At 39.8% G+C, this 22,294-nt stretch overlaps 2 protein-coding genes and 2 pseudogenes across 2 annotated transcripts in view; all 4 read left to right on the top strand.

Moving 5' to 3' along the window:
* LOC115663298 (disease resistance protein RPV1-like) overlaps positions 1-22,294 on the top strand; it is a 74,189-nt gene that overhangs the window by 27,939 nt on the left and 23,956 nt on the right. The window lies entirely within an intron of this gene.
* LOC115667353 (toll/interleukin-1 receptor-like protein) lies at positions 7,944-9,449 on the top strand. Its single transcript, XM_056306438.1, has 2 exons — positions 7,944-8,203; positions 8,300-9,449. The coding sequence occupies exon 2, from the start codon at positions 8,405-8,407 to the stop codon at positions 8,975-8,977; it is 573 nt and encodes a 190-aa protein (XP_056162413.1). The 5' UTR covers positions 7,944-8,203; positions 8,300-8,404; the 3' UTR covers positions 8,978-9,449.
* Positions 9,829-15,783, top strand: LOC115667925 (disease resistance protein RUN1-like; annotated as a pseudogene).
* Positions 16,209-21,117, top strand: LOC115668639 (26S proteasome non-ATPase regulatory subunit 12 homolog A-like; annotated as a pseudogene).

The raw sequence follows: 22,294 nt of genomic DNA, 5'->3' as shown, positions 1-22,294 counted from the left end.
AATGCTCTGCGTTACAATAGACGCACTATATATTCCTACATCTTTTTCCCTTTGCTACGATCAGTGGCTTTAAACACAGTAATTTTATTATGCTAAATTCGACGGTTGACGTTGACAAAGTTTGATTGAGCAATTGACAACACAAATCGAATGGATAACTGACATTAAAGCACTTTGTATCGGATGGATGACAGGGGATATGGCATAATCCAAGCCCCATCTTACTCGTAGTTTTGAGAGGCCCTAGGATCAACAGCAATCAGTGGCATGACTTTTGGTAGTCTTGTTAATTTATTGGCAAAAAAGTTCTTGTTAATCTCAACCGTTGAAAAATGTAGAGTCAACATGAGATCCACATAGTTGGATCTTCAGAACGAGTACTTGAAGAGCACTTGTTAACCATATCCGATAAGAGGATCTTTTCTTATTTTTTGGTATCCTAATTAGACATGACACAAGAAAAATTGTGACGACTTTTTTATTCAAGATGGATCTCTTTACAAAAATAATTCCCAAAATAGATCTCTCTTGAAGCTATTTCCTAAACTAAACTTCTCCATGCCGCACCATACTTTAAGATTGCATGGTCATCGCGTCCTCATCCCAATCACTTCTACATCCATATTGCACACAAATTTCGACCAAAAGAAAAATAAAAAATTAACCCATCACATATAATTAGTTCCCAAGAAAAAGTTGCACCCGTTCAGCCGAGTTTTAATTTATTGAGTTGTTATCCCACAAATTTTAATACGTTATTGAGCTCGACATTCAAAATTTGAATGGCAATATTTTGATACAGATATTTAAAATAAACCTTTTCCCAAGACATAATGGTGTTTTTTCATTACCTAAGAGAACGACCGAATTAGGCCGACTACCTCGAGAAAACTAGCACAACAATACACTGCCAAGATCCCCCATTTAAGATATATGGTTTTAATAGAAAAATATTACTGACAAAAATTTTTTTTCCCTCATTGCATCCTAGATTTCAATTATCTTTTTCAGGGAGGCATTCATCCATCAAGCACGCCCAATTATTAGAAGGACCATTAGGACAAAAGAAATACACATTGCAATAAGAAAATATTACATTTTCTATTCTTTCCTAAAATATATTTTGCATTCTCAACACTTCTGTCACTCTAACCCGGAAGAGCAGACCTCCCCCTTTCAGGGATTATCTCGAAGAAAGGACAAGTTATTGCTAATGGTAAAATGGGAGGGATTTGGCTAGGAGCATACTCTGAATCGGAATCGTGGAGAGTACTGCTTGATCTTTTCTTCTAACTTAATGCTCCAGTGACCAAGCCCAAGCAACTATTTACAAAAAAAAACACACGAGTCTCCGTGTCTAATTGTGCTTTTTTGTTCACTTTCTCACTATCTGAATTAATCTTATTATATGCATTTGTCTGTTTATTTCTAACGAAACATGTAATGAGGAAGTTGTCATCCTCGTGAACTACAATGTCCACCATTTTATTATGTATGATTGTTTTTTTCCATTTGCCATTTGAGGAAGTACACTAAACATGTTGACAAAATAGATTTTACCCTGGAACAAAATAAAAAAGAAAAGCAATTGGTTGTGATGGAATGTTACATGACAATAAAATTGGGAGAAGTACAGTAGAAGTGCCAAAAGTTGTATACGACGTTTATTTTAGTGCCAAAAGTTTCTTTCGGATCACTTAAGTGCCAACTTTTTAAAAAAAACGATCATTTAAGTGTCAACTCCGATCTCGATTGCCGGAAATCCGACGTGGCCATATTTTATTAATTTCCCAATCATACGTGGCTTGCCGGTGGCCCAGTCAGCATATTAACCCCTAAAAACGACGTCGTTTAGATGGCTTGCCCCAAAATAAGAACCCTAAATTGCGAAATTGATCCAAATTCTCAAATTGAAACCCTAATCACCATTCTACTGAGAATCGAAACCTTAATTCAAGTTGCCTCCCAAATTAACAGCCGAATCTTGCAAATAGAGAGCGGGAGCTTCATGAGCGACTCAAATCCGTTCTAACAAAGTGAGAAGAAGCTGAACATTACAATTTTTTTTTATTTCTAAATTGCAAGAACGTCGAAACAGGAATGCTTCCGAGCTCAAACTCGAACTTCTCGTTCGTGGCGTCGTTACAAAACTTCCACATTGGAAACACTAATTTGAGTTTGGATGACTCCATCATGCCATTAATACAGCGAACGAGCCTTTAGTTACCAAATCTGGGCAAAGGAGATGAGGAGGTTAATGAGCAAGAAGGTGTTGTGTTCTTCCTAGATCTGGAAGAGGAGCTGAAGGCAGAGGAAGGAGGAGCTGAAACCCAGATCTGGAATATTTCGGTGATTCTCAAAGTACAGAGCTTGAAGAGCGGCTCGCAACAATGGTGACTGAGAAAGCGAGCGAAGAGCGACGGTGAATGAGCGATGAAGAGTTCCCTGAAGGATGAAGAGCGAATCCTTCTCGTGCGACGTCGTGTTGTCCAAACTTGGCACGACGTCATTTTGCTTGAGCGAGCAATGTAGGATTGTGAGATGTCGTTTTGGACATCCACATGGGCTGGAATCTTAATAATATATGCCAAGTCAGATAAAAATTTTATTTATAAAAGCCACGTAATCATTTTGGCCGAAATATTTCGCTGTTGGCACTTAAGTGATCGTTTTTTCTCCAATTTCGCACTTAAGTGATCCGGCAAAAAATTTTGACACTAAAGTAAGCGCCATATATAACTTTTGGCACTTCTACTGTACTTCTCCCCAAAAAAATTGGTCAAAGGTAAGTTCTTGTAATATAGTCGGTTCATAATTAATATCCAACCACTAATGACAAACACCTATAATTAAATAAGTAATAATCTTCACTAAAAGCTAAGAAAAATAAGGTCCACTTGAAATAAAGAGTTCAACAAAAAAATGAGATAAAAAGGAAAAAAGTATCACTGAACAATTACTCGATTGTGGAGAACCTGTTGGTTGAGAATTTCTAAATGCAACACTGAAAGAATAAAATATATGTAAAATGTTGCAAATTGTAAATTTAAGGAGAGAGTTAAAAGTGACTTGGACGAGAGAGAGTGACCTCAATTTAAGTTTTAATAAGGCTTGGGACTTCCCTCACTTTAGGTTTTATGTTACAAAACTTAGAGTTAAGTAGCACATTTGTGCTATCACGGGGATAATAGTGATGATAAAATGTAAGTTGGGATTTAATTCAAGGGTTAAAACCACAAAAAATCCTAAACTGGTACAATTGTGACACATTTACCCCAAACTATTTTTTTGACCACAAAAAATTCAAAACTGGTACACCTGTGACAATTTTACCCCGAACTTACCACAAAAAATCCCAAACTGGTACACACGTGACAATTTTACCCCGAACTAATTTTTTAATATTATATTTTATTATTTTGAATTTTTTTATTTTTTCTTTTATTGTTTTTTCTTCATCTTTAACCTCTGGTCGGTTGCCGGACCGGCGACCGGCCAGAGGCGGATGCCGGCAAGGTTGGCCCGCTGTCCGCTGGCGAGGCTCGACCTTGCCGGCATGGGCGAGGGCTGCCCTCGCCGGCGTCGGGTGAGGACAACCGTCGCCCAACTCGAGGCGAGGGTCGCCCTCGCTCGCCCAGAGCGAGGATTGCTCTCGCCCGCCCGGGCGAGGGCCGTCTCATCCGACGCCGGCGAGGCGGCCCTCGCCTGACGCAGGCGAGGGCGGCCCTCGCCGGATCTAGCGAGGCTCGACCTCGCCGGATCTGGCGAGGGCGACCTTGCTCGTGCCGACGAGGCTCGCCCTCGCGGCGTCGGGTGAGGACGGCCCTTGCCCAGACTCGGTGAGGTCGCCTCACCCGCCCAGGCGAGGCAGTCCTCGTCCGCCCGGCGAGGGCTGTCCTCGTCCGACGCCGGCGAGGGCAAACCTCGCCCGACGCAGGCGAGGGTCGCCCTCGCCAGATCGAGTGAGGGCTGCCCTCGCTGGATCTGGTGAGGGCCGCCTTCGCAAGCGGCCGGCGGGGCCGACCTCGCCGGCTTCTGCCTCTAGCCAGTCGCCGGTCCGGCTACCGGCCAAAGGTTGAAGATGAAGAAAAAAAAGAAAAAATTAATAAAAATTCGAAAAAATAAAAAATAATATTAAAAATTTAATTCAGGGTAAAATTGTCACATATGTACCAGTTTGGGGTTTTCTGTGGTAAGTTCAGGGTAAAATTGTTACAGGTGTACCAGTTTGGGGTTTTTGGTGGTCAAAAAAATTGTTCGGGGTAATATTGTCACAGGTGTCAAAAAAATAGTTTGGGGTAAATGTGTCACAAGTGTACCAGTTTAAGGTTTTTCGTGGTATTAACCCTTAATTCAATGGAAAAGGCATGTAAATAGTAACTTTTGCATCTGATTGAGCATTTGAAAACAACGTGAAAAGATCAGTAATCATTGTCAAATCCAGGCTTCGAGTATGACATGACAATTATTTTATGGGAGTCCTGTATCTTAGAGCACGACAAGAACGATTTCATGATTTAGGCAAGTTTGGTTTCATGTATGTAGTTGTAATTTCTTTTCTTGGTCAAAATAAAGCCAAATTTTATAACTTGCTGTTGCCTGCTTGCTCCTATTTGAATTTGCCCCTTCAAGAAGGACTCGTATGTAACACTTTCGCCATTTTGCAGAAACCAACCCGAATTGATATTCAATAAGGGCAATTTTCCTGTTCATATCACCAATCTACATTTATTCAATATTCCTACAGGTACGAGGAATAATATTGTAACTTGAGGCCTTATTTGGCTAAACAGTCTAATGAGAAGAAAGCAAGGCCATTCTATGTTTCATCTTTCCATATCTATGCTTCGATTTTCCGAGGTACTGCCTTAATGCTTTATTTGGGAAGGAGGGTAAGAAGAGGAAAATGACGTAAATTTTTGTAACTTTGGTGAGAAGACGTAAGAGGGAAATTCAAAATCCTTCTCTCTTCCTTTCCTCCATGTATCCAAGCACAGCACTTTTCCTTTATCACAACGGTGCTTGCTTACTAACAAGATCTTTTTTGCATGGAACTTCACTTGACATCCAATTGACGAGCATCAACCATCATCCACAAGATGCTCTGATGAACAATCGATGTATATGTTTATGTGGCAAAACATGTCATGGAGACGAACATGTGAAGTTGACCCTTGGAAGGCTGAGATGTCACGCGACCTAGCAACTCAATCATCCAAATACCATTTGTTTCCCTCCTCTTCTAGCTTCTGCTGTCTATTTGTTTTAAGGGGAGGAGGATCTGACGGCGCAAAGGAGATTATAGGCCAACTAATGGACTAGTTAAAAAAAAAAAAAAGGGATTCTACCACACACAACTTGCTTGGAGACTAAAGCGAATAATAAGAGGAGTCCAATTAGTAAAGGTTTGCTCTTTTTTCCACTTCCACTATGACTAAAGCACTCCCTGTCATAATATTTTGACAATATCAACCTTTATGGGTTCCACCTTTTCTAAGTTGCTTTTATTTTCTCTCTTTTTTTCTGTGCCACTTTCCTTCTTCTTATTTATTTCTCTCTATTCTCTCTATTTCTGAAACACCCCTCTCACGCCAATAATTGACGAGTTTTTTACACCCCAACATCCGTCACCGGCACAAAAAAAGCCGTCCATCACCGACACTAGCGACTCATGGAGTTGAAGCCCAAATTTGCAGAAACTTCCTTATCACCCAACTAGTCCTCTTCCACCTACATTTCTTCAACTCAAAGCTTATAATTGTAAGTAAAAAAATCATGTTATATCTCTTTACTCTTCGCCCCCATTCCGTCCATCTTGCTCTCTATGTTATTCTTTTTCCATTTCGCATCGAACTCTTCGATTGATCAATCACGAAAACAAGAAAAACCCGCATTAAAGATTCAAATCCAGGACCTGAAACCCTCACTCAAATCCACATCAAGCTCATTAGCAATGTCTGCTTCTCCGTCTTCATCCTGATCGTCAGCGTCATCGTCAATTGGCCATCACCTACCAGCCTCCATATCCATGGCTCAAATTCGCCCTTGCTCTCACTGAGTTGTTTATGCAAACCAAAAATGCCACAATCAAGAACAATAATCCTATCCTGAAAACCGACAAGGATTTGCCCCTCGTCACTCCCGCAGTCTCCTCAACTTCCATGCTGATCTCGGTCACCGAGCCGCCATCACCAGTGATTGAGAGGGCTGAAGAGATGATTGCGAACTCGACCCTCAAGTTTGAGCCCTTATGTGGTAAGGCGGCCCTCAAAGTTCGAGCCCGTCAATTATTCTGATCCCCGTGTTCTGATCGCTATTAAGAAGTTAGTTGCGAGAGCCTTTAGGTCTATTGTGTTACTGGGTATCAATCTTTGGTTAAAGATTCAAAAGTTGATGAGTGCGTGACCTAGACAAAGTGACAAAGTAGACCAAAAAGGGAGTCTTGTTTTTTTTTTTGGACAGATACTAACCATGATTAGAATCAATTAGAATTAAGAGGGAACGAAGAAGTAAAAGGAGGAAAATGGGACCCATGGGAGAAGACAAAGAAGAACACGGGACACCACAACCAAATAAATGATGCTTAGAAAAAGTGAGATCTACGAAAATTAATATTGTCAAAACAATGTAACAGGGAGTGTTTTAACTTCAGCGGGAGTGGAAAAAAGTCACCGAAGTGCTTGCCATCATGGGCCTGGAATTTTTTATTTTGCCGTGGATTCTCTTTTGCGGGTCTGAGCCGACAGCTTTTGTATTTTCTTGAACGTCGCAGAATCATTATCATATTGAGGTCCCCACATTCACATGACAGAATAAAGGTGAGCACAGCACCTACTGGTGGATGAGGTGACCAGGGTTTCAAGGAAGCTCAACCCAAAACCCTAGGAAGTATCTTGCATTTTATGGGAACAAATTCACGGTCACTTCATGACCTTTTCTGGTGCGATTTGCCAAGTGATTTTCATGGAAAATGTCATGAAATTGAAACTGAAACGAGCTGAATGTGTGACATTTGAGAAAACGTAGCACCTGAATAGATCTGCTGTCATTCAAAAGAAACCAAACATTCATTTCATCATTTAAATAGGCAATGCAAGAAATAATTTCACTAGCGGGGTTTACATACAACGACATACATGCAATTCAACAACCGATGTTTAGGCAATGACCCATATTCGATTTTTACTTTTAGCAAGCATTTCCATTCCATATATAAAGTGTTGTTCTATTTGTGCGTGTAAACATCTACTAGATATAGTTACGATTTCTTTACGTAAAAATCCTCTTATGAAAATCTCGAAAGTCCATCCTTACCGTTTGATATGGAACCAGTTGCAAACAAATTCCTAGAATGAATCGACCGACAAATGAATAAAATTTAGCCCGACATTTGTCAAAGTGAATGGATAAAAGGTTAGCCCGCTACGAGTGAGAGCTACGAACAGTCTAGAAAAAATTATGTCAACACGGATTTTTCATAGGAGCGGAACGGATTTCAATTACAGGTACAGGTGAGAGCATATGATCAAAATGCATTTGTCCAAGTCTTTAAATTAGCTTTGGAACTGTTCATGTTGATCCTCCACAACCTCTACCGAAATTCACTACTAAATTCCAGAGATTCCCTGCTCAGTCTCACCAATTCCCCAAACTCCTTGCCCAGCTTGTGCTTCACATTTCATTCCCCTTCCGTTTTAGCGTGTAGCAATGTTATCCTGGTGTCTTGCTCGCTTCACCTTCCCATTACAATTCCCCGACAATTCCATTTATTAATGGAAAAGCAAGTCAAGTCAAGTCTATTGGATCTCCAATTTCAATCAAAGCACCTGCGTAGGTTGCACGCAGTGGCACCTTCCGCATAATGCTGACGAAATCGCGCGTGCAATAACTCAACATTCCTCAAGCAGTCAGATCGTTCAACCGCGCACAGTAGAAAGAGCAAGGACTAGGAGCATCTTTGTTGCAAGTCGGTTTTCTTTTCTACTTTTTTGTTAAAAGGAAAAGCAAGTCAAGTCAAGAAGCACCTGCATAGCTTCCCCGAAACTTCCGCATAATGCTGCGAATATTACGCGTGCAATAACTCAGCATTCTTTAAGCGGTCAGCAATCATCATTGTTCAAGCACGCATAGTAGAGAGTGTTGTGTGTTGCTAATCCAACGTCCAAGGCTGAGGATCGGGTTGTGTTGTTTGAACACTCCTCAGGTGGTCGACGACTCCTCGCCCTTCTCCGTTTCCTGCTTTGATTGCTCCTTTTTTTCTGATGAGTTGTCTGAGAGTTTCTATTGTTGTTTGAATTAGATCTGAGTTTGAGTCCTGCGAAACACTTTTGCTATTCCCAGATCTGGGAATCCATATTTCTCCCCTGTTTCCTTCTCCATCAATCTCTTTTACAATCCTCTCGAGATGAAAAGACAAAAACCCACTCCTTCAGAAGATCCGATCTATGAGGTGTCTTCCTCATGGACCACTCCACACGTAGGTGATTATGAAGACGGAACCAAAAGGCCAAAGGGAAATGATTATGAAGTTTTCTTGAGTTTCAGAGGGGAAGACACTCGCAAAAACTTCACTGATTATCTCTATACTAGCCTTATCAGTGCAGGAATTCATGTATTCAGAGATGACAATGAGCTCCGTGTTGGTGAGGAGATTGGTCCGGAGCTTCTCTACAACATTACACAGTCCACGATCTCGATCCCAATTATCTCTAAGAACTACGCTTCTAGCAAATGGTGCCTTTGTGAGCTGGTTCAAATGTTGAAGTGCAAGAGAAGCAGAGGGCAAATAGTGTTGCCCATATTTTACAAAGTGCAACCCTCACATCTTAAAAGGGGCTTGGGAGATGCTATTGTTGCCCATAAAGAGAATTTGGACGAAATGGATGTAAAGGAATGGGAAGAAGCGCTCAAAGAAGTCAAATCCTTGAAAGGATGGGAATCGGAGAAAATTGAAAATGGGTACATTAACATCCACTAAATTGTTGTTTATTTTTCACATATAGATCTTTCTTGAAAAAGAATATACATATTCCCTCCTGTGCTGAAATTCATCGTTATTTGACAAGCATGAAGGAGCATTGGTCAAAATTGTTGTCACAAAAGTTATGAGCGAGTTAAAAAGAACTTTTCAGCTAACTGTTCCCCAACAGTTGGTTGGAATTGACGATCGTATCGATGACATTATGAGCTGGATAGATGATAAATTTAATGATACAAAGATTATCGGACTTTATGGAATGGGCGGCATCGGTAAGACGACTCTAGCAAAGGTGTTGTACAACAAACTCTCTAGTCATTTTGAGTATCGTAGCTTCGTGGCAAATATTCGAGAAACATCTCAACGCCAGGGTATTGAATGCATACAGGACAAACTAATTTCTGATATAATCAGAAGTTCGTGTCATGTGTCTAATGTTGACGAGGGAATAGGTGTCATCAAATCTCGATTTACAAGTAAGAAAGTCCTAGTTTTTCTCGATGATATCGATGCTAAAGCTCACTTGAATGCTTTGGTCGAAGATGGTAGTTGGTTTGGAGCAGGAAGTATAGTCGCCATTACAACCAGAGACCAAAGCATTCTCGATGATGCTAAGACAGGCTACAAATACCCACTCAATGAGTTGTCTATGGATCAATCATTGATTTTATTTAGTAGACACGCATTTCGAAAGGATTTTCCTCATAGTGATTATGGGGTCATCTCTCGTGATGTCGTATCTACTACTGGAGGGCTTCCATTAGCTCTTGAAGTTGTAGGTTTATTTTTATGTGGAAAGAAAAGAGAAGTATGGATAGATACATTAAAAAAATTAAAGAAAATGCCTGATAACAAAGTGCAAGAGACATTGATGATAAGTTACGAAGCATTAGATCATGAGCAGAAATAGATATTTTTGGATATTGCATGCTTTTTCATTAGATCATGTAAACAAAATCCAACTTACATGTGGGATGCCTGTGATTTTTTTCCGGAGAGGGAGATTGAAGTATTGAGTCTTATGTCCCTAATTAAAGTTGACAAAGACGGCAAGTTAATGATGCATGATCAACTGAGAGATCTTGGAAGGGAAATTGTTCGTCTAGAAAATCCAAATGAGCCACGAGACCGTAGCAGATTGTGGATCTATGACGCAAACCTAGATGTACTTGACAACAGCAAGGTAAGAGTTTTTTCTACTTGCCTTAGTCAATGAATATGGGTCCATCTCCCCTTTCTTGTTTGAGATAAAAATAATTGTGAGTCTTGAGTCCCCACATCTTGCTGCTTCTACCACAAAAGAGCTCTTTTGGTTAATTGTTGTTTTTGCCTGATTCTAGAACACAATTGAGGAGTAATTTCTTGGTTATGGACGATTGGTATATATCTTTACCTGGTAGTAGGATGCTCTCCTTTTGGTAACTTCAATGCAACAACAAAACTACAAGACAAAGTACTTTTAGAGAAAACCTAACATTTATAGATTGTTCCGGCGATACTTTTCCAACGTATCTGTTTAATGCAATTTGATGTTTGGATTCGTCTTTTGGTTTCTTGATAGGTCTTTTCTTTCTTTTTTATTTTACTTAGTATTGACTTCTTATGAGTTGTTTTAGTACGATAAGTGAGACCTCCATTCAATTGTCACGATTTAGCTATCTTGGTTCCTGTATTTTTTAAGTGGGGTTAAGTGTATCCCCTAAGTATTATTGGTTGTGCAATTTAGTCCCCCATCTATTTTTGTATTTGTTCAATATGGTCCTCCAACTTTCACTTTTTTGTGCAATCAAGTCCTTTGTGGTCAATCGTTAGTTGACACCATCAATTTGTTGATATGGCATTTGTATTTATTTATGATATATGAGCAACCATGTAATATAACCCTTTAAACATATATTATTTTTGTTGTAATATAACCCTTTAAACATATATTATTTTTGTTGTACAGACTTTTCATAATAGTGGATAGTTTCTTTCTATGAATCTGCTAATACATTTTATTTTTGTGATGATGGATGATTTTTCTTTTAATCTCCCAATATTCTCTTTTCTAGCAAAACAATATCTCCCGATATTCTTTTTGTACGATGTTATAATAAATTTTTGTTTATTGTTCAACTCTTAGTGAGCATTTTATTTAGCAAAAAATTAGTTAGCATTTATATCATCATCTTATTTTTGTGAAAGGAAAACTACTTCGGGGTAAATGTGACATGGGTCAACCAGTTTGGGATTCTTTGGGACATGAAAATTAGTGAGGGGTAAATGTGGAACAAGTCTAGTAGTTCGGGATTTTTGGTATTATTAACTCAAGTAAATGTGGTTTTTAATTTTGTGTGATGATTAATTTTCATTATTAGCATGAAAGTTAAAAGGTAATCCACTAAAAGCAATTATAATATGTGGATGATTTGTACAAGCATCAAACAAGCATGTGCAAATGTCATAAGTATCGTTAATAAAGAAAAACTAAATATAAACATTGGGATGCAAAACAAAATGAAATAACAAGACTATTGAAAAAAAATGCTACCAATGCTTTCCAGAGAGCATATTTTTCCACGAAGGAAAATGTAATCAACTGAATAGAACACTACTCAAAAGTGCAAAAAAAAAGGTATTTATGAAGTTGTTGACAAAAATACAATAAATATACAAACAAAACTTATAATGTAAAAAGAAGTAGCGTCTCATCTGAAGGAATACAAGTTTGAAGGAAACGTTGAAACCACCAGACAAATCCGTATTATTGACTCTCATGATTTGCGCTCAGGGTGCAATTCATTACCTAAAGCAAAAACAAATTTGAGTTCCTAAAATATTGGGTTACAACAGAAGAAAAAAGTAAAAGACTAGAGTTCCTTAAGAATACAATTGTATCGATCTTCATGTCCAATCTGTTCATACGGAAGATCTCATTAATCTATGGGAAAATTGATCAAATTTAGATGACTACTACTACATTGTAACAAAATCAACACGACAACAAAAAGATAGTGTCAAACATCTATAGTAATAAGAAGAAAGTAAGAATCATGTATAGAACATTCGATATTATTCCTTCCACGTACAATGCAAAACCCTCAGCGAAGAAACACATGATAAGAAAGGAACGTAAAACACATGGGTACCTTTTGCGATAACATTCGCATTTTCATTTTGATATTTAGAATTGCAAGCATATTATACCAGAAAGAATGGGGGCATTCTACAATTTGGATTCTTTAATTTTGATACATGTTTTGATGGCAAGTTTGATGGATGCATTTGGACTGTTAGAGTCATATTGGTTCACAAATACATGATAGGAGTAAATGTAGTGTTATTTCACAAATAAATGGCATGAATTTTCATAGATATAGTTGAATTAGTGTATGCATGAAGAGAGGCCTTCTATTGTAATTGCAAATGGATGCAAATTTTGGGAATTTAGAAGGTGCAAATTGCGAAGGGCATAATTGGAAGAGGAAAACTTCCGGAACAACCGCTTGAGCTTCTCATCTTTACATAGATTAGATAAATAGTATGTGACCACAACGTGTCATTTCACAAAATTTAAAGGAGAAGCCTACGCCATGATAGTATGACAGCAAATTGAAATCAGTGCATTTTGTTTTACATCAGTTGATCTCATCTCATCATTTAAAACTTATGGTCCACAATGTTTCGAAGTTACAGGGCACTAGAAAGATTGAGGCACTTTCTCTTGGCAAATGTGGTGAGGGAAGAAGATACACAGCTAAACAATTTAAAAAAATGACCAACTTGAGGTTCCTTCTAGCGGATGATGTGAATTTCACCGGAGATTTCCAAAATTTATTTTCTAAATTAAGATGGCTTCAGTGGGCAGGTTGTTCCTCAGATTTTACTGCGACCAACTTTCATCCGAAGAAATTAGTTGTACTCGATCTGTCAGATAGTGCAATTTCAGAGGACTGGAAAGGATGGGTTCCACTCAAGGTAAGATGTAAAGAAGGCATTGAAGTATTTTCAATATAATTTTTTTTCCTTGTACGTATAACATTTGAAAATTGATTTTCATAATTAGACTAGTCATTTCTCTTTAATCTCATACTATTGAAGGAATACATGGGCCCAATGAATGCATCTCTCTTCCATTTGAATTTGTCATCTGTTATTTGATAATAAAAGTTGCTTCTATTTAATTAGTAAACATTTCCTTTGAAATGTTATTCAGAAATATGTGTAGTCGGCACTTGTATATCCCCAACATTCTTTTGCAATTGATATGCTTAAAAAATATTTATATGTTGGCGTAGCCAAACACTACTAAAAACGACATTTAAAATTATAGGGAAAATTTCAATTTGGTACCCAAAGTGGGGTCATTTTCTCAAAAAGGGATCCAAAGTGAACAAAGTGTTAAATAAGGGCTTGAAGTGCCCAATCAGTCTCAAAATAGGGGCCTGAAGTGCCCAATTAATCTCAAGTAAAGGCCTAGGTTCGCCGACCGATGAGCACGTCACTGTTCCGGCAATCGGAATAGGGGCAATTTCGTCTTTTACATTTTTTTTTCTCTTTTCCCTCCACCGGCCATAGCCGGGGCCGGCAGAGGTGGCCGGCCTCAAGCGGAGGCCGCCCTCGCCGGCGTCGGGCGAGGGCCGCCCTCACCTGGGCTGGGTGGGCGAGTCGCCCTCGCTGGATCTGGCGAGGGTCGCCCTCGCCCGCCCAGCCCAAGCAAGGGCGGCCCTTGCCGGCATCTGGCAAGGGTCGACCCTGGGTTTCCCTCGCCGGCATCAAGCGACCCTCGCCCGACCCTCGTCGACGTCGGGCGACGCCAGCCACTTCCACCGGCCCCGGCTATGGCCGACAGAGGGAAAGGAGAAAAAAAAAAAGAAGAAGAAGAAAAGGAAAAGGGAAAGAGAAAAAAAAAAAGAGAAAGAAAGTAAAAGATGAAATTGCCCCTATTCCGATCGCCGGAACAATGACGTACTCGCCGGCCGGTGAGCATTTGACCGGCCGACGAACCTAGGCCCTTACTTGAGATTAATTGGGCACTTCGAGCTCCTATTTGAGACTGATTGGGCACTTCATGCCCTTATTTGACACTTTGTCCACTTTGGACCCCTTTTTGAGAAAATGACCCCACATTGGGTACCAAATTGAAATTTTTCCAAAATTATATAAGACAACCGTGAAGGATTTGGGGAGCATGGGTATTTTTTGAGGAATTCTAAAAAGTCAAAACATAAGGAGTAGTCGAAAATCACAAGCTGCAACGGTCCAATGACATTAAGGTAACATTTCTTTTTTTCAGATGGCAACCAAGCTCAAAGTTCTCAACCTCGAGAATTGTCTATCACTGAAAAGAACTCCCGACTTGTCTGCTTTCGAAAGCTTGGAGATTTTGATTCTTAGAGATTGTCCAAATCTAGAAGAGATTCATCCTTCTATTGGGGACATTAAGACCCTCGTTTCCTTGGATGTCTCTTGGTGTACAAGACTCAAGAACCTACCAATAGGAGTAGGTAGAATGGTAAAATTGAGGGAGCTTTGCATAAATGACACTGATATACAAGAGATTCCTATTTCGAGAGGTTGTTTGATGGAGCCCAAAACTCTATGTGTCGGATGTTGTAAACGACTTTCTCAACTTCCTAAATCTATGGACTCCCTTGTCTCATTAACTCTATTGGACTTATCTGATTCAGCAATTGAAGAATTACCTGAATCCATTGGTTCCATGAAGAAGCTCAAGACTTTGAATGCCTCTGAATGTAGCCTGTTAGCTCGCATACCCAGCTCCATAGGCAATCTAGCATCCCTACAAAGCTTGTTCTTACATGACTGCTCCTCATTGACAGAGATCCCCGACTCGATTGGAAAATTGACATCATTGACTAAGCTGAACTTAGAATACACATCAATTACGAAATTACCTAAAACCATTGGGAATATGCCAAATTTGAGGAACTTGAAAATTAGTGAAAGTGACATAACGGAATTGCCTGATGCCATCGGGAAGTTGGCAAAGCTCCGAAAGTTGGAAGCTGATGGATGCAGAAAGCTAGAATGACTACCTAGTAATATATGCGAATTGGTTTCGTTGGAGGAGCTTTCTTTAGGACAATCCGGCATTTCGAGCTTGCCAGAAAGCATTTCTAAGCTCTCTTCTCTCCAAGAGCTAGATGTTGGATATTGTGAAAACCTCCGAGAATTACCAGAACTGCCTGCTGGGTTAACAGATCTAAGGATCACCTACCAGAGTCCGTCGTTGCCCCATCTTTCCCAGCTAACCCGTCTTAAGAAACTCGCTCTGTCATTGCCCTTGGCTTGAACGTGTCCCAGAGCTTCCCATTGGACTATCGGAGCTTCATATTAATGGTTGCGGAAAATTGAAAGAGTTCACAAATTTGTCAAACTTGAAGCACTTATCAAAGTTGAGTCTCGACAAGTGCTTTGATCTCGCAAAAGTCATCGGCGTGGAAGGTTCACATTGCCTATCGAACTTACCCGCAGGGCAATGCCCTAAGATATCTAGGGTTGATGGGATTGAAGATTCTTCGAAGTTGATGAGCCCAAATGCATCTCAGCTCGATGGATTGCTAGATCTTTCCGATTCAAAGATTCTGCAGAGAATGAACGCCGCAGCAAGTTGCGTGAATTCAACTGAAATCCAAGACCTTGGTGAATCAAAATCCTCTCAAGTGTCGGATATCCTTAAGTGCACGTCTGCCGAACAATTGCTAGACTTTTCCAGTTTTAAATACCTGAGAAGCCTTTTTGTTTGCGGTTGCAATAGTGTAACTGAAATTCAAGGCCTCGATGGATCGGAATCGTTGATAGATTTGAAAATTATATATTCCCGTTCCCTCAAATCAGTGGACCTCTCGAACGTAAAGAATCTGCAGGATTTTTATTCTGGGGGTTGCGAAAATTTAGTTGAAATTCGAGGGCTCGAGGGATTAGGACCATTGCGGTCATTCCATATTTCTGGAAGCCCGTCTCTTAGACAATCACCGGACCTGTTGCGTTTAATTAATTCGCGACGGAGGTGATGGGGGGATCCGCTGAAGTGGAGGTGGGAGGTCGGAGGGACGGAGGTCGTGTGGGCCAGTGGGGGAGGAGGATCACAGACAGAAGAAGGTGTTTCGGATCTCCTCCCCATTTTCTCTTCCCATTCCCTCTTTTATTTTCTCTTTTTTTTATTCCCCTCAACTTTTTGTTTACTTAACCGTTTCGTTTTCTCTCTCTAATCATCAGTTGCGCTCGAAGAGGAGAAACAAACAGAAGAGGAGGACAAGTTTTGGCGAGGGAGGTTCCACCGAGTGGCGCGCTTTCTCTCTCCTGTTTTTCCTTCCCCCAAGGGGGGCTTCCAAATCGATGGTGCTCGCAGACCATTTTGCCAAATTTCTGAAGGCTCGCCTTCCGATTTCTAGGAGCGGATCCAGATGGTTAGTCCTTTTCCTTTTGATCGAATCGTCCTTTTACTGGCAATTGTCCAATTTCTGATGCTTGATTCGCCTGCCTGGTTACTTCTTCTTCTTCTTTTTCCTCTAATGAAGGAAAGGTTGGGGTTGATGATGTTCCTGTGGAAGTCTGATGGTTGCGCCTGTGTTATGTATGTATACAAAAGTAAAATATGTCAAAAAAGCATAGGGACAGGCCGGCGATATCCTTTTCTGGCAGGGTTCTTGTATTTACTTATGAAGTGAAAATTGATTGATATCGGGCGAGCCTTCATCACCTCAGTAGCAACAAACTGAGTTTCTGCCATAACCATTTGGCGTTGGAGGTGACAGCAAACTCAATAGGTAGAAGTTGTCGAGAGGTTACCTGGTGAAGAATATACCTTTGGAATTGAAGTAAGACGTGTATGATGAACAAAGAGAAAAGGCACAATTTTTAGATTAAGTAGTTTTATTTTTTGTTTCATCGTCTTTTTCAGGGTTTAGTGAAGTCAGTAGTATAGGGATAGATTCTCTTTGTTTTAGATGGATAGGTATTTCCTTGGTGCCTTGCTTAATATACCTTTTATGTAACAAAGAAACCGGGGAGAAAAGAAATTGAGATTGGGTGCCAGAGGAGTAATTCATAATAATACTAACTCAGGGATTGGTGTTTGTCCACCCACAGACAAACTAATATACAATTGATTATAGATGAATTATGAGTATGGGTTGCACCTCTCCATTCCAATAACTGTTCTCCCTAGCATGAACACAGCATGTGTTATGTTTGCTGGTGGTGAAAGGAATATTAAAAAAGCAGGAGGCAAGATTATTGTGTTCAGTCGTCTACCTAGCTCTTGGGGCATGAACTTTTGTCTTCCCAGCTCAAAACACTCTTTGCCTTCCTCTTCAAACGATTTAAAGGAGTCAAAGTTATTTGATGACACTGATACTTGGATATTCATACATGTTAAGTTGTTTTTCCTGTATTTAGTTGCTCCCAAACATTCATGTAATAAAAGAAGTGTCGTACACTCCCTTGTTAGGAGCGAATGGGGTCGTCGAGGTTAACCTATGTCCAAGTATTTGCCTTTTCATCTCTGATTTTTGGGTGATAAGCTGGTGGAATTTTCACTCTTTATTGATGGTACATCATCATTGTTATGCTATGCTGAATGCTGATAAGTTCCTCTAGATTAGTCAGAGCATTATGACTAGTGGCTAATAATTATACCTATAGAAGATTTTTACCTTGAAAATCGTTTTTAGGAAAGCTATCCGTGTTGGATGCAATTAAAAAGATGGAAGCTGGTTCCATTGAAATCATTCCCAGTTGGGATCAGGAGTAGGATCATTGGAGATGTAGAATGGAATTCCTAATCCCAGTCCCAAATATCATACTTTGCCTATTTAATTAGGACTCAACCTCATAGTAAATGAAATTAGGCCCCAATTCTCATTGTCCATGACCCATTGTGAGTCTAAAACAATATCTAAAGGCCAAACCTGCTAATTAGGGCCAACTTTGGGGATTGAACTTTGAGGGGGTTATAAATGAGAAAGAGGTGCTGCCTTCTTCCTGAATTAGATTGAATGGAAGATTTAATTGGTGGTTGTGGCAACGCTGAAGATACTTTCTACACAGACTTGGGTGAATCCATAAGCCTTTCGCTGGAGTAAGAATAACTTTTTATTGCTGGAGATGGAAGTGGGCTCTATCTTCATGAGAGCTTGGGTTGGGGTAATGGAAGGTCTTCTGTGCCTCCACAAACAGCAGTGCAGCACAATGCCAACAACTTTGTGCGGCAACCATCTCTTCTGGCTGGGGACGGAATTTTTTTTTACGTCATAGCATATAGCTCTTTACCCTGTTTATTTCTTTCATCCTCCTGTCTTCTTCTTTTCACTGCCGTCATCTGGTTTTGCGATTGTTTCATTCTCTTCTTTACTTTTGCCCCAGATGCTTCTCTAGTTAACTTTCTTTAAGAGGTAGGAGAGCTTCTTCAGTGATGTGCTTCTGCTGTGGTGATGCTCCTGCTTTTGTCTTCTACTTTTGAGATTCATTCCCTCTTTTCAAAGATAACACACAGGTGTTAGTACAGAAAAAAGATCAAGAATCTATCATTTTAGACCTTAATTTTCTGTAGTCTTATGATCATTGATTCAAAGTATGGTCCAATTTCAATCATTTAGGATCAATCTTAACAACCTTTAGGTTAGATTTTATACTGCAGGGATTGCCTCCCATATGTGTACTGATTAGATAATGAACAGTCGTTTTATGTAGCCGTGACATGCCATCTATGTATAACTATCGAGGTGGGAATGTGCTTGCCATATCGACGTGGGAATTGGCTCTAGGCAATCTGTTGGGATGCAAGATCTCAGGCCTGGTGCTTGTGCTTTAGAATCTAGTATGGTGGAATCCTCTAGAATCTAGTATTGTGGAATCCTTGTCAGTTTCCCACCTTGTGTTTCTGGATTCTCTCCCATGATTGACCCAAATTTTTACTTCCTGTTCTCCTACTCATGTTTGATACACATCAAATTTTTTTCATGTCTAGTTCATGTTACGTTTCATGATACGTCCTTTATGGGGATATAATAGTGCTTGTGCCGTTTTCAAGTTTTCAATTGGCAGGGATCCTCTTCATAGAGATACATGTAATTGTATTGCACCTTGCTATTGTCCCTTTTTGTTCCTTTATTGACCATATTTTCATTCTAGAGTGACAAATTTTCCATGCTATTAATCGAATAGTTCAAATCAAAGTTTTAATTGTGATCTAGATGTGATAAAGTCATTCACTCGATTGGATGGTGACCAACATGTTGCTGTTTTCTTATCAACAGGCTGTGATAGCAATGGTGCAGCAGGCTATGCAATATGTTGACCAGACAACTGATCTTGAGACCAAGATAGGGCTTATTAAGACACTTAACTCTGTCGCTGCTGGGAAGGTGAATATGTGTAATGAAACTCTATTTCAGCTTATATTCATTGGCAATCTGTTTTTGTTTCGTGGTTTCTATAGCTAGTTTTGTCATGCCAGATATATGTCGAAATTGAGGTTGATCAAGAAACTTGCAAAAATAAAGGAAGAACAGGGTCTTATAGCAGAAGCTACTGATTTGATGCAAGAAATCGGGGTAACTTGAATTTGACTTCTGTTGTCATGTAATTGGTTTTTCCTTGTCCAACATTCCTGTGATGGGTTTGAAGTGCAGGTAGAAAGTTTTGGAGCAACGGCAAAGACAGAGAAGATTGCCTTGATTTTTTAACAAGTACGGGTTTTTGTATTGCTTTTAGCCGTTTATGCACTATTACTATGATTGGTTTTCTGATCGATGGATTTTGCAGGTTCGTCTGTGCATAGATTGCCAGGATTATGTCTGTGCACATATCTTTTCCAGGAAGATCAGCCCCTGAGTGTTTGATGCAGATCCTTCTAAAGGGAAGAAAAAGCCTAAAGAAGGTGAAAACGTTGTGGAACAAGCGCCAGCTGATATTCCGTCTCTTCTGGAGTTGAAACGGATATACTATGACTCATGATACGGTAAATTGGTGTTTTGCTTTTTCTGATGTTGTGTCTACTATCTTTTAGCTAATTTGTTTTTGCCGATCAAGTACAATGAAACGTTATGGCTCTATATATATGGCACATACTCTTCTTCCTTTCTAGCTTTATTGCAAACTGGGACGTTCCAGATGTACTTGATGGATTTGAACTCACATCTTAGTATACCTCGCATTGATGTGGTTAACGATGTAGGTATTACTCACATAACAATGACTACCTTGAGATTTGTCGATACTATAAGGCAATATATGAGATTCCATCAGTGAAGGGCAACCCAGAGCAGTGGATGCCGTTGAAGCTTTTTCCTTGTCAAGTCTTCACTGAGTTTTTCAAGGCACAGCTGTTCATTCTGTGATTTAATTGAATGCAGGTTCTAAGGCACATGAACCTATGCGGTCAAGCCTTCTTAATGCCACTTTAGAGGATAAACATCTCTCAGAAATTCCCCAATTCAGGTATCATCTTTGAATTATTCTTGGTAATTGGTTGTACATCTTGCAATATCTCAATAATGTGCCATAGAATTCGATCGACCATGCCTTTGATATTTTAACGCAGGTTGCTGCTGAAACAATTGGTCGCAGTGGAGGTCATCCAATGGACTCCTCTTTAAAGTACTTTCAAAGATGAAATTTGAGAATGAGAAAACATGCTAGGAGGTGGACATGTTGAGAAGGCGGCAGAAAATCTTAGACAGGGCCCAATCATAGTCAACAGAAGAATTTTGGCTTCTCCTGGGCAATACAAGCTACCTTTAGCTAGGAGCCTCTTCGGAGAATCATCGAACATGTAATTACAGAACTTGTCATTTTTCTTCTTTTCATTGGATCATCATTCAGATGTGACTCACTCTATTTTCTGCAGAATATTAGTGCCGTTTGAAGTATTGCTTAAGGATTACCTTAAAGAGACTTGCAGAGCTGTTATGCCTCAGTATCCAGGTCTGATTATATGGAACTTTTGTTTATGTTTTTTTATCAATGTCACTCTTTATGAATGATTGCCTAGACCCCTCATTTTACCCTGAGCAGCCTCTCTGCCTGTGATCCCTGATTGGGGCATGGTTGCTGGACTTGGATACAAGTTCCAAAATATGTGTAAAAGAGCTTTTGGTGCATTGAAAGCCAAAGGCTTGTCATGGATTTGAGAATGTTGTCTTCATAGTTTTGTTTTGTACTCTTGGCTTAGTCAACTTCTGCTCATAAACTTATTGTAGCTGTAAGTGTCATTGTCTGGCATTGTGAAACCATTTCTTGTGCCATGGAGCCTGAAATTCTAATGCGCTTTAGAAGGGTGGGAGGAGCTCTGCTATATTGCTAGATATAGCTGAGCAAGCTTTTCTGCTAGTATTAACACTCACCATTTCCTGTGTTACAATTGATTGAATCACTCATGGAAAATAGCTCTGTTTTTGGATTCTCTTACTGCTGTTGTTGAGAGCTTTAATCAATCACATGCCTCAATTTGTTAAATCAACACTATCATCTGATAGATAGACCATATAATGATAATTATGCAAGCTCGTTTGATATTCTATCAGCATGACCTCTTCTATATTACCATTTTAGGAAGCTGAGAAGCATCTCTCCTTAATGGTTTTTTCCAAGTCCCTGGTGGCAAAGATAGACTGGCCAATAGGAATTGTCAGTTTCCAGACGACAAAGGACAGCAATGAGATTTTTAACTCAGGAGCAACAAATTTGGAAAAGCTGCTTGACCTTGTCGAGAAAAGTTGTCACCAAATCCCCAAGGAAACCACGGTTCACGAGGCTGCTTTGAGAGGTTGAAGATGTTTTTAGTTGAATAAATGATCTGTCTCCCCTCGAGCATCTCTCTCTCTCTCTCTCTCTCTCTCTCTCTCTCTCTCTCTCTCTCTCTCTCTCTCTCTCTCTCTCTCCCCCCGAAGAATGCTGTTTCACATTGTGGTCTGAAGTGGGGACCGGAGATATTCACGATAGAACTCTGGCGTAGCTGTCTTAGATTTTGTTGGTTTTTTATTTTAGTCGAGAGAGGAAAGACAACTTTTATAACTTCAGCAAACATTACAATTTAAAGGAAGGAAAAATAATCAACCACTAACAACATGGCCCTACAAATAAACCACGATCAACAGCACTAATAAAAATAGCTTAACCGCTTCTTAAAGACTAGGACAACCATTTAACAAACTGAAATAGCAAAAACATATGCTGTACGTGGACATGTTTCAGTCCTGAAGCATATTCCTAACACTCCTTGCTTTAGGAGCTGCAAACACTAATTTTCTGCCTCAGAAACTCGAACTTGCTGATTGGAAGGGGCTTTGTAAATAGATCTGCCAGCTG

Source organism: Syzygium oleosum, unplaced genomic scaffold (assembly GCF_021117445.2).
Source record: "Syzygium oleosum isolate NSW1041296 unplaced genomic scaffold, Sole_v2.1 Sole_v2.44, whole genome shotgun sequence".
Classification (NCBI taxonomy): Eukaryota; Viridiplantae; Streptophyta; class Magnoliopsida; order Myrtales; family Myrtaceae; genus Syzygium; species Syzygium oleosum.
This window is presented reverse-complemented; position numbering and strand designations above follow the sequence as displayed.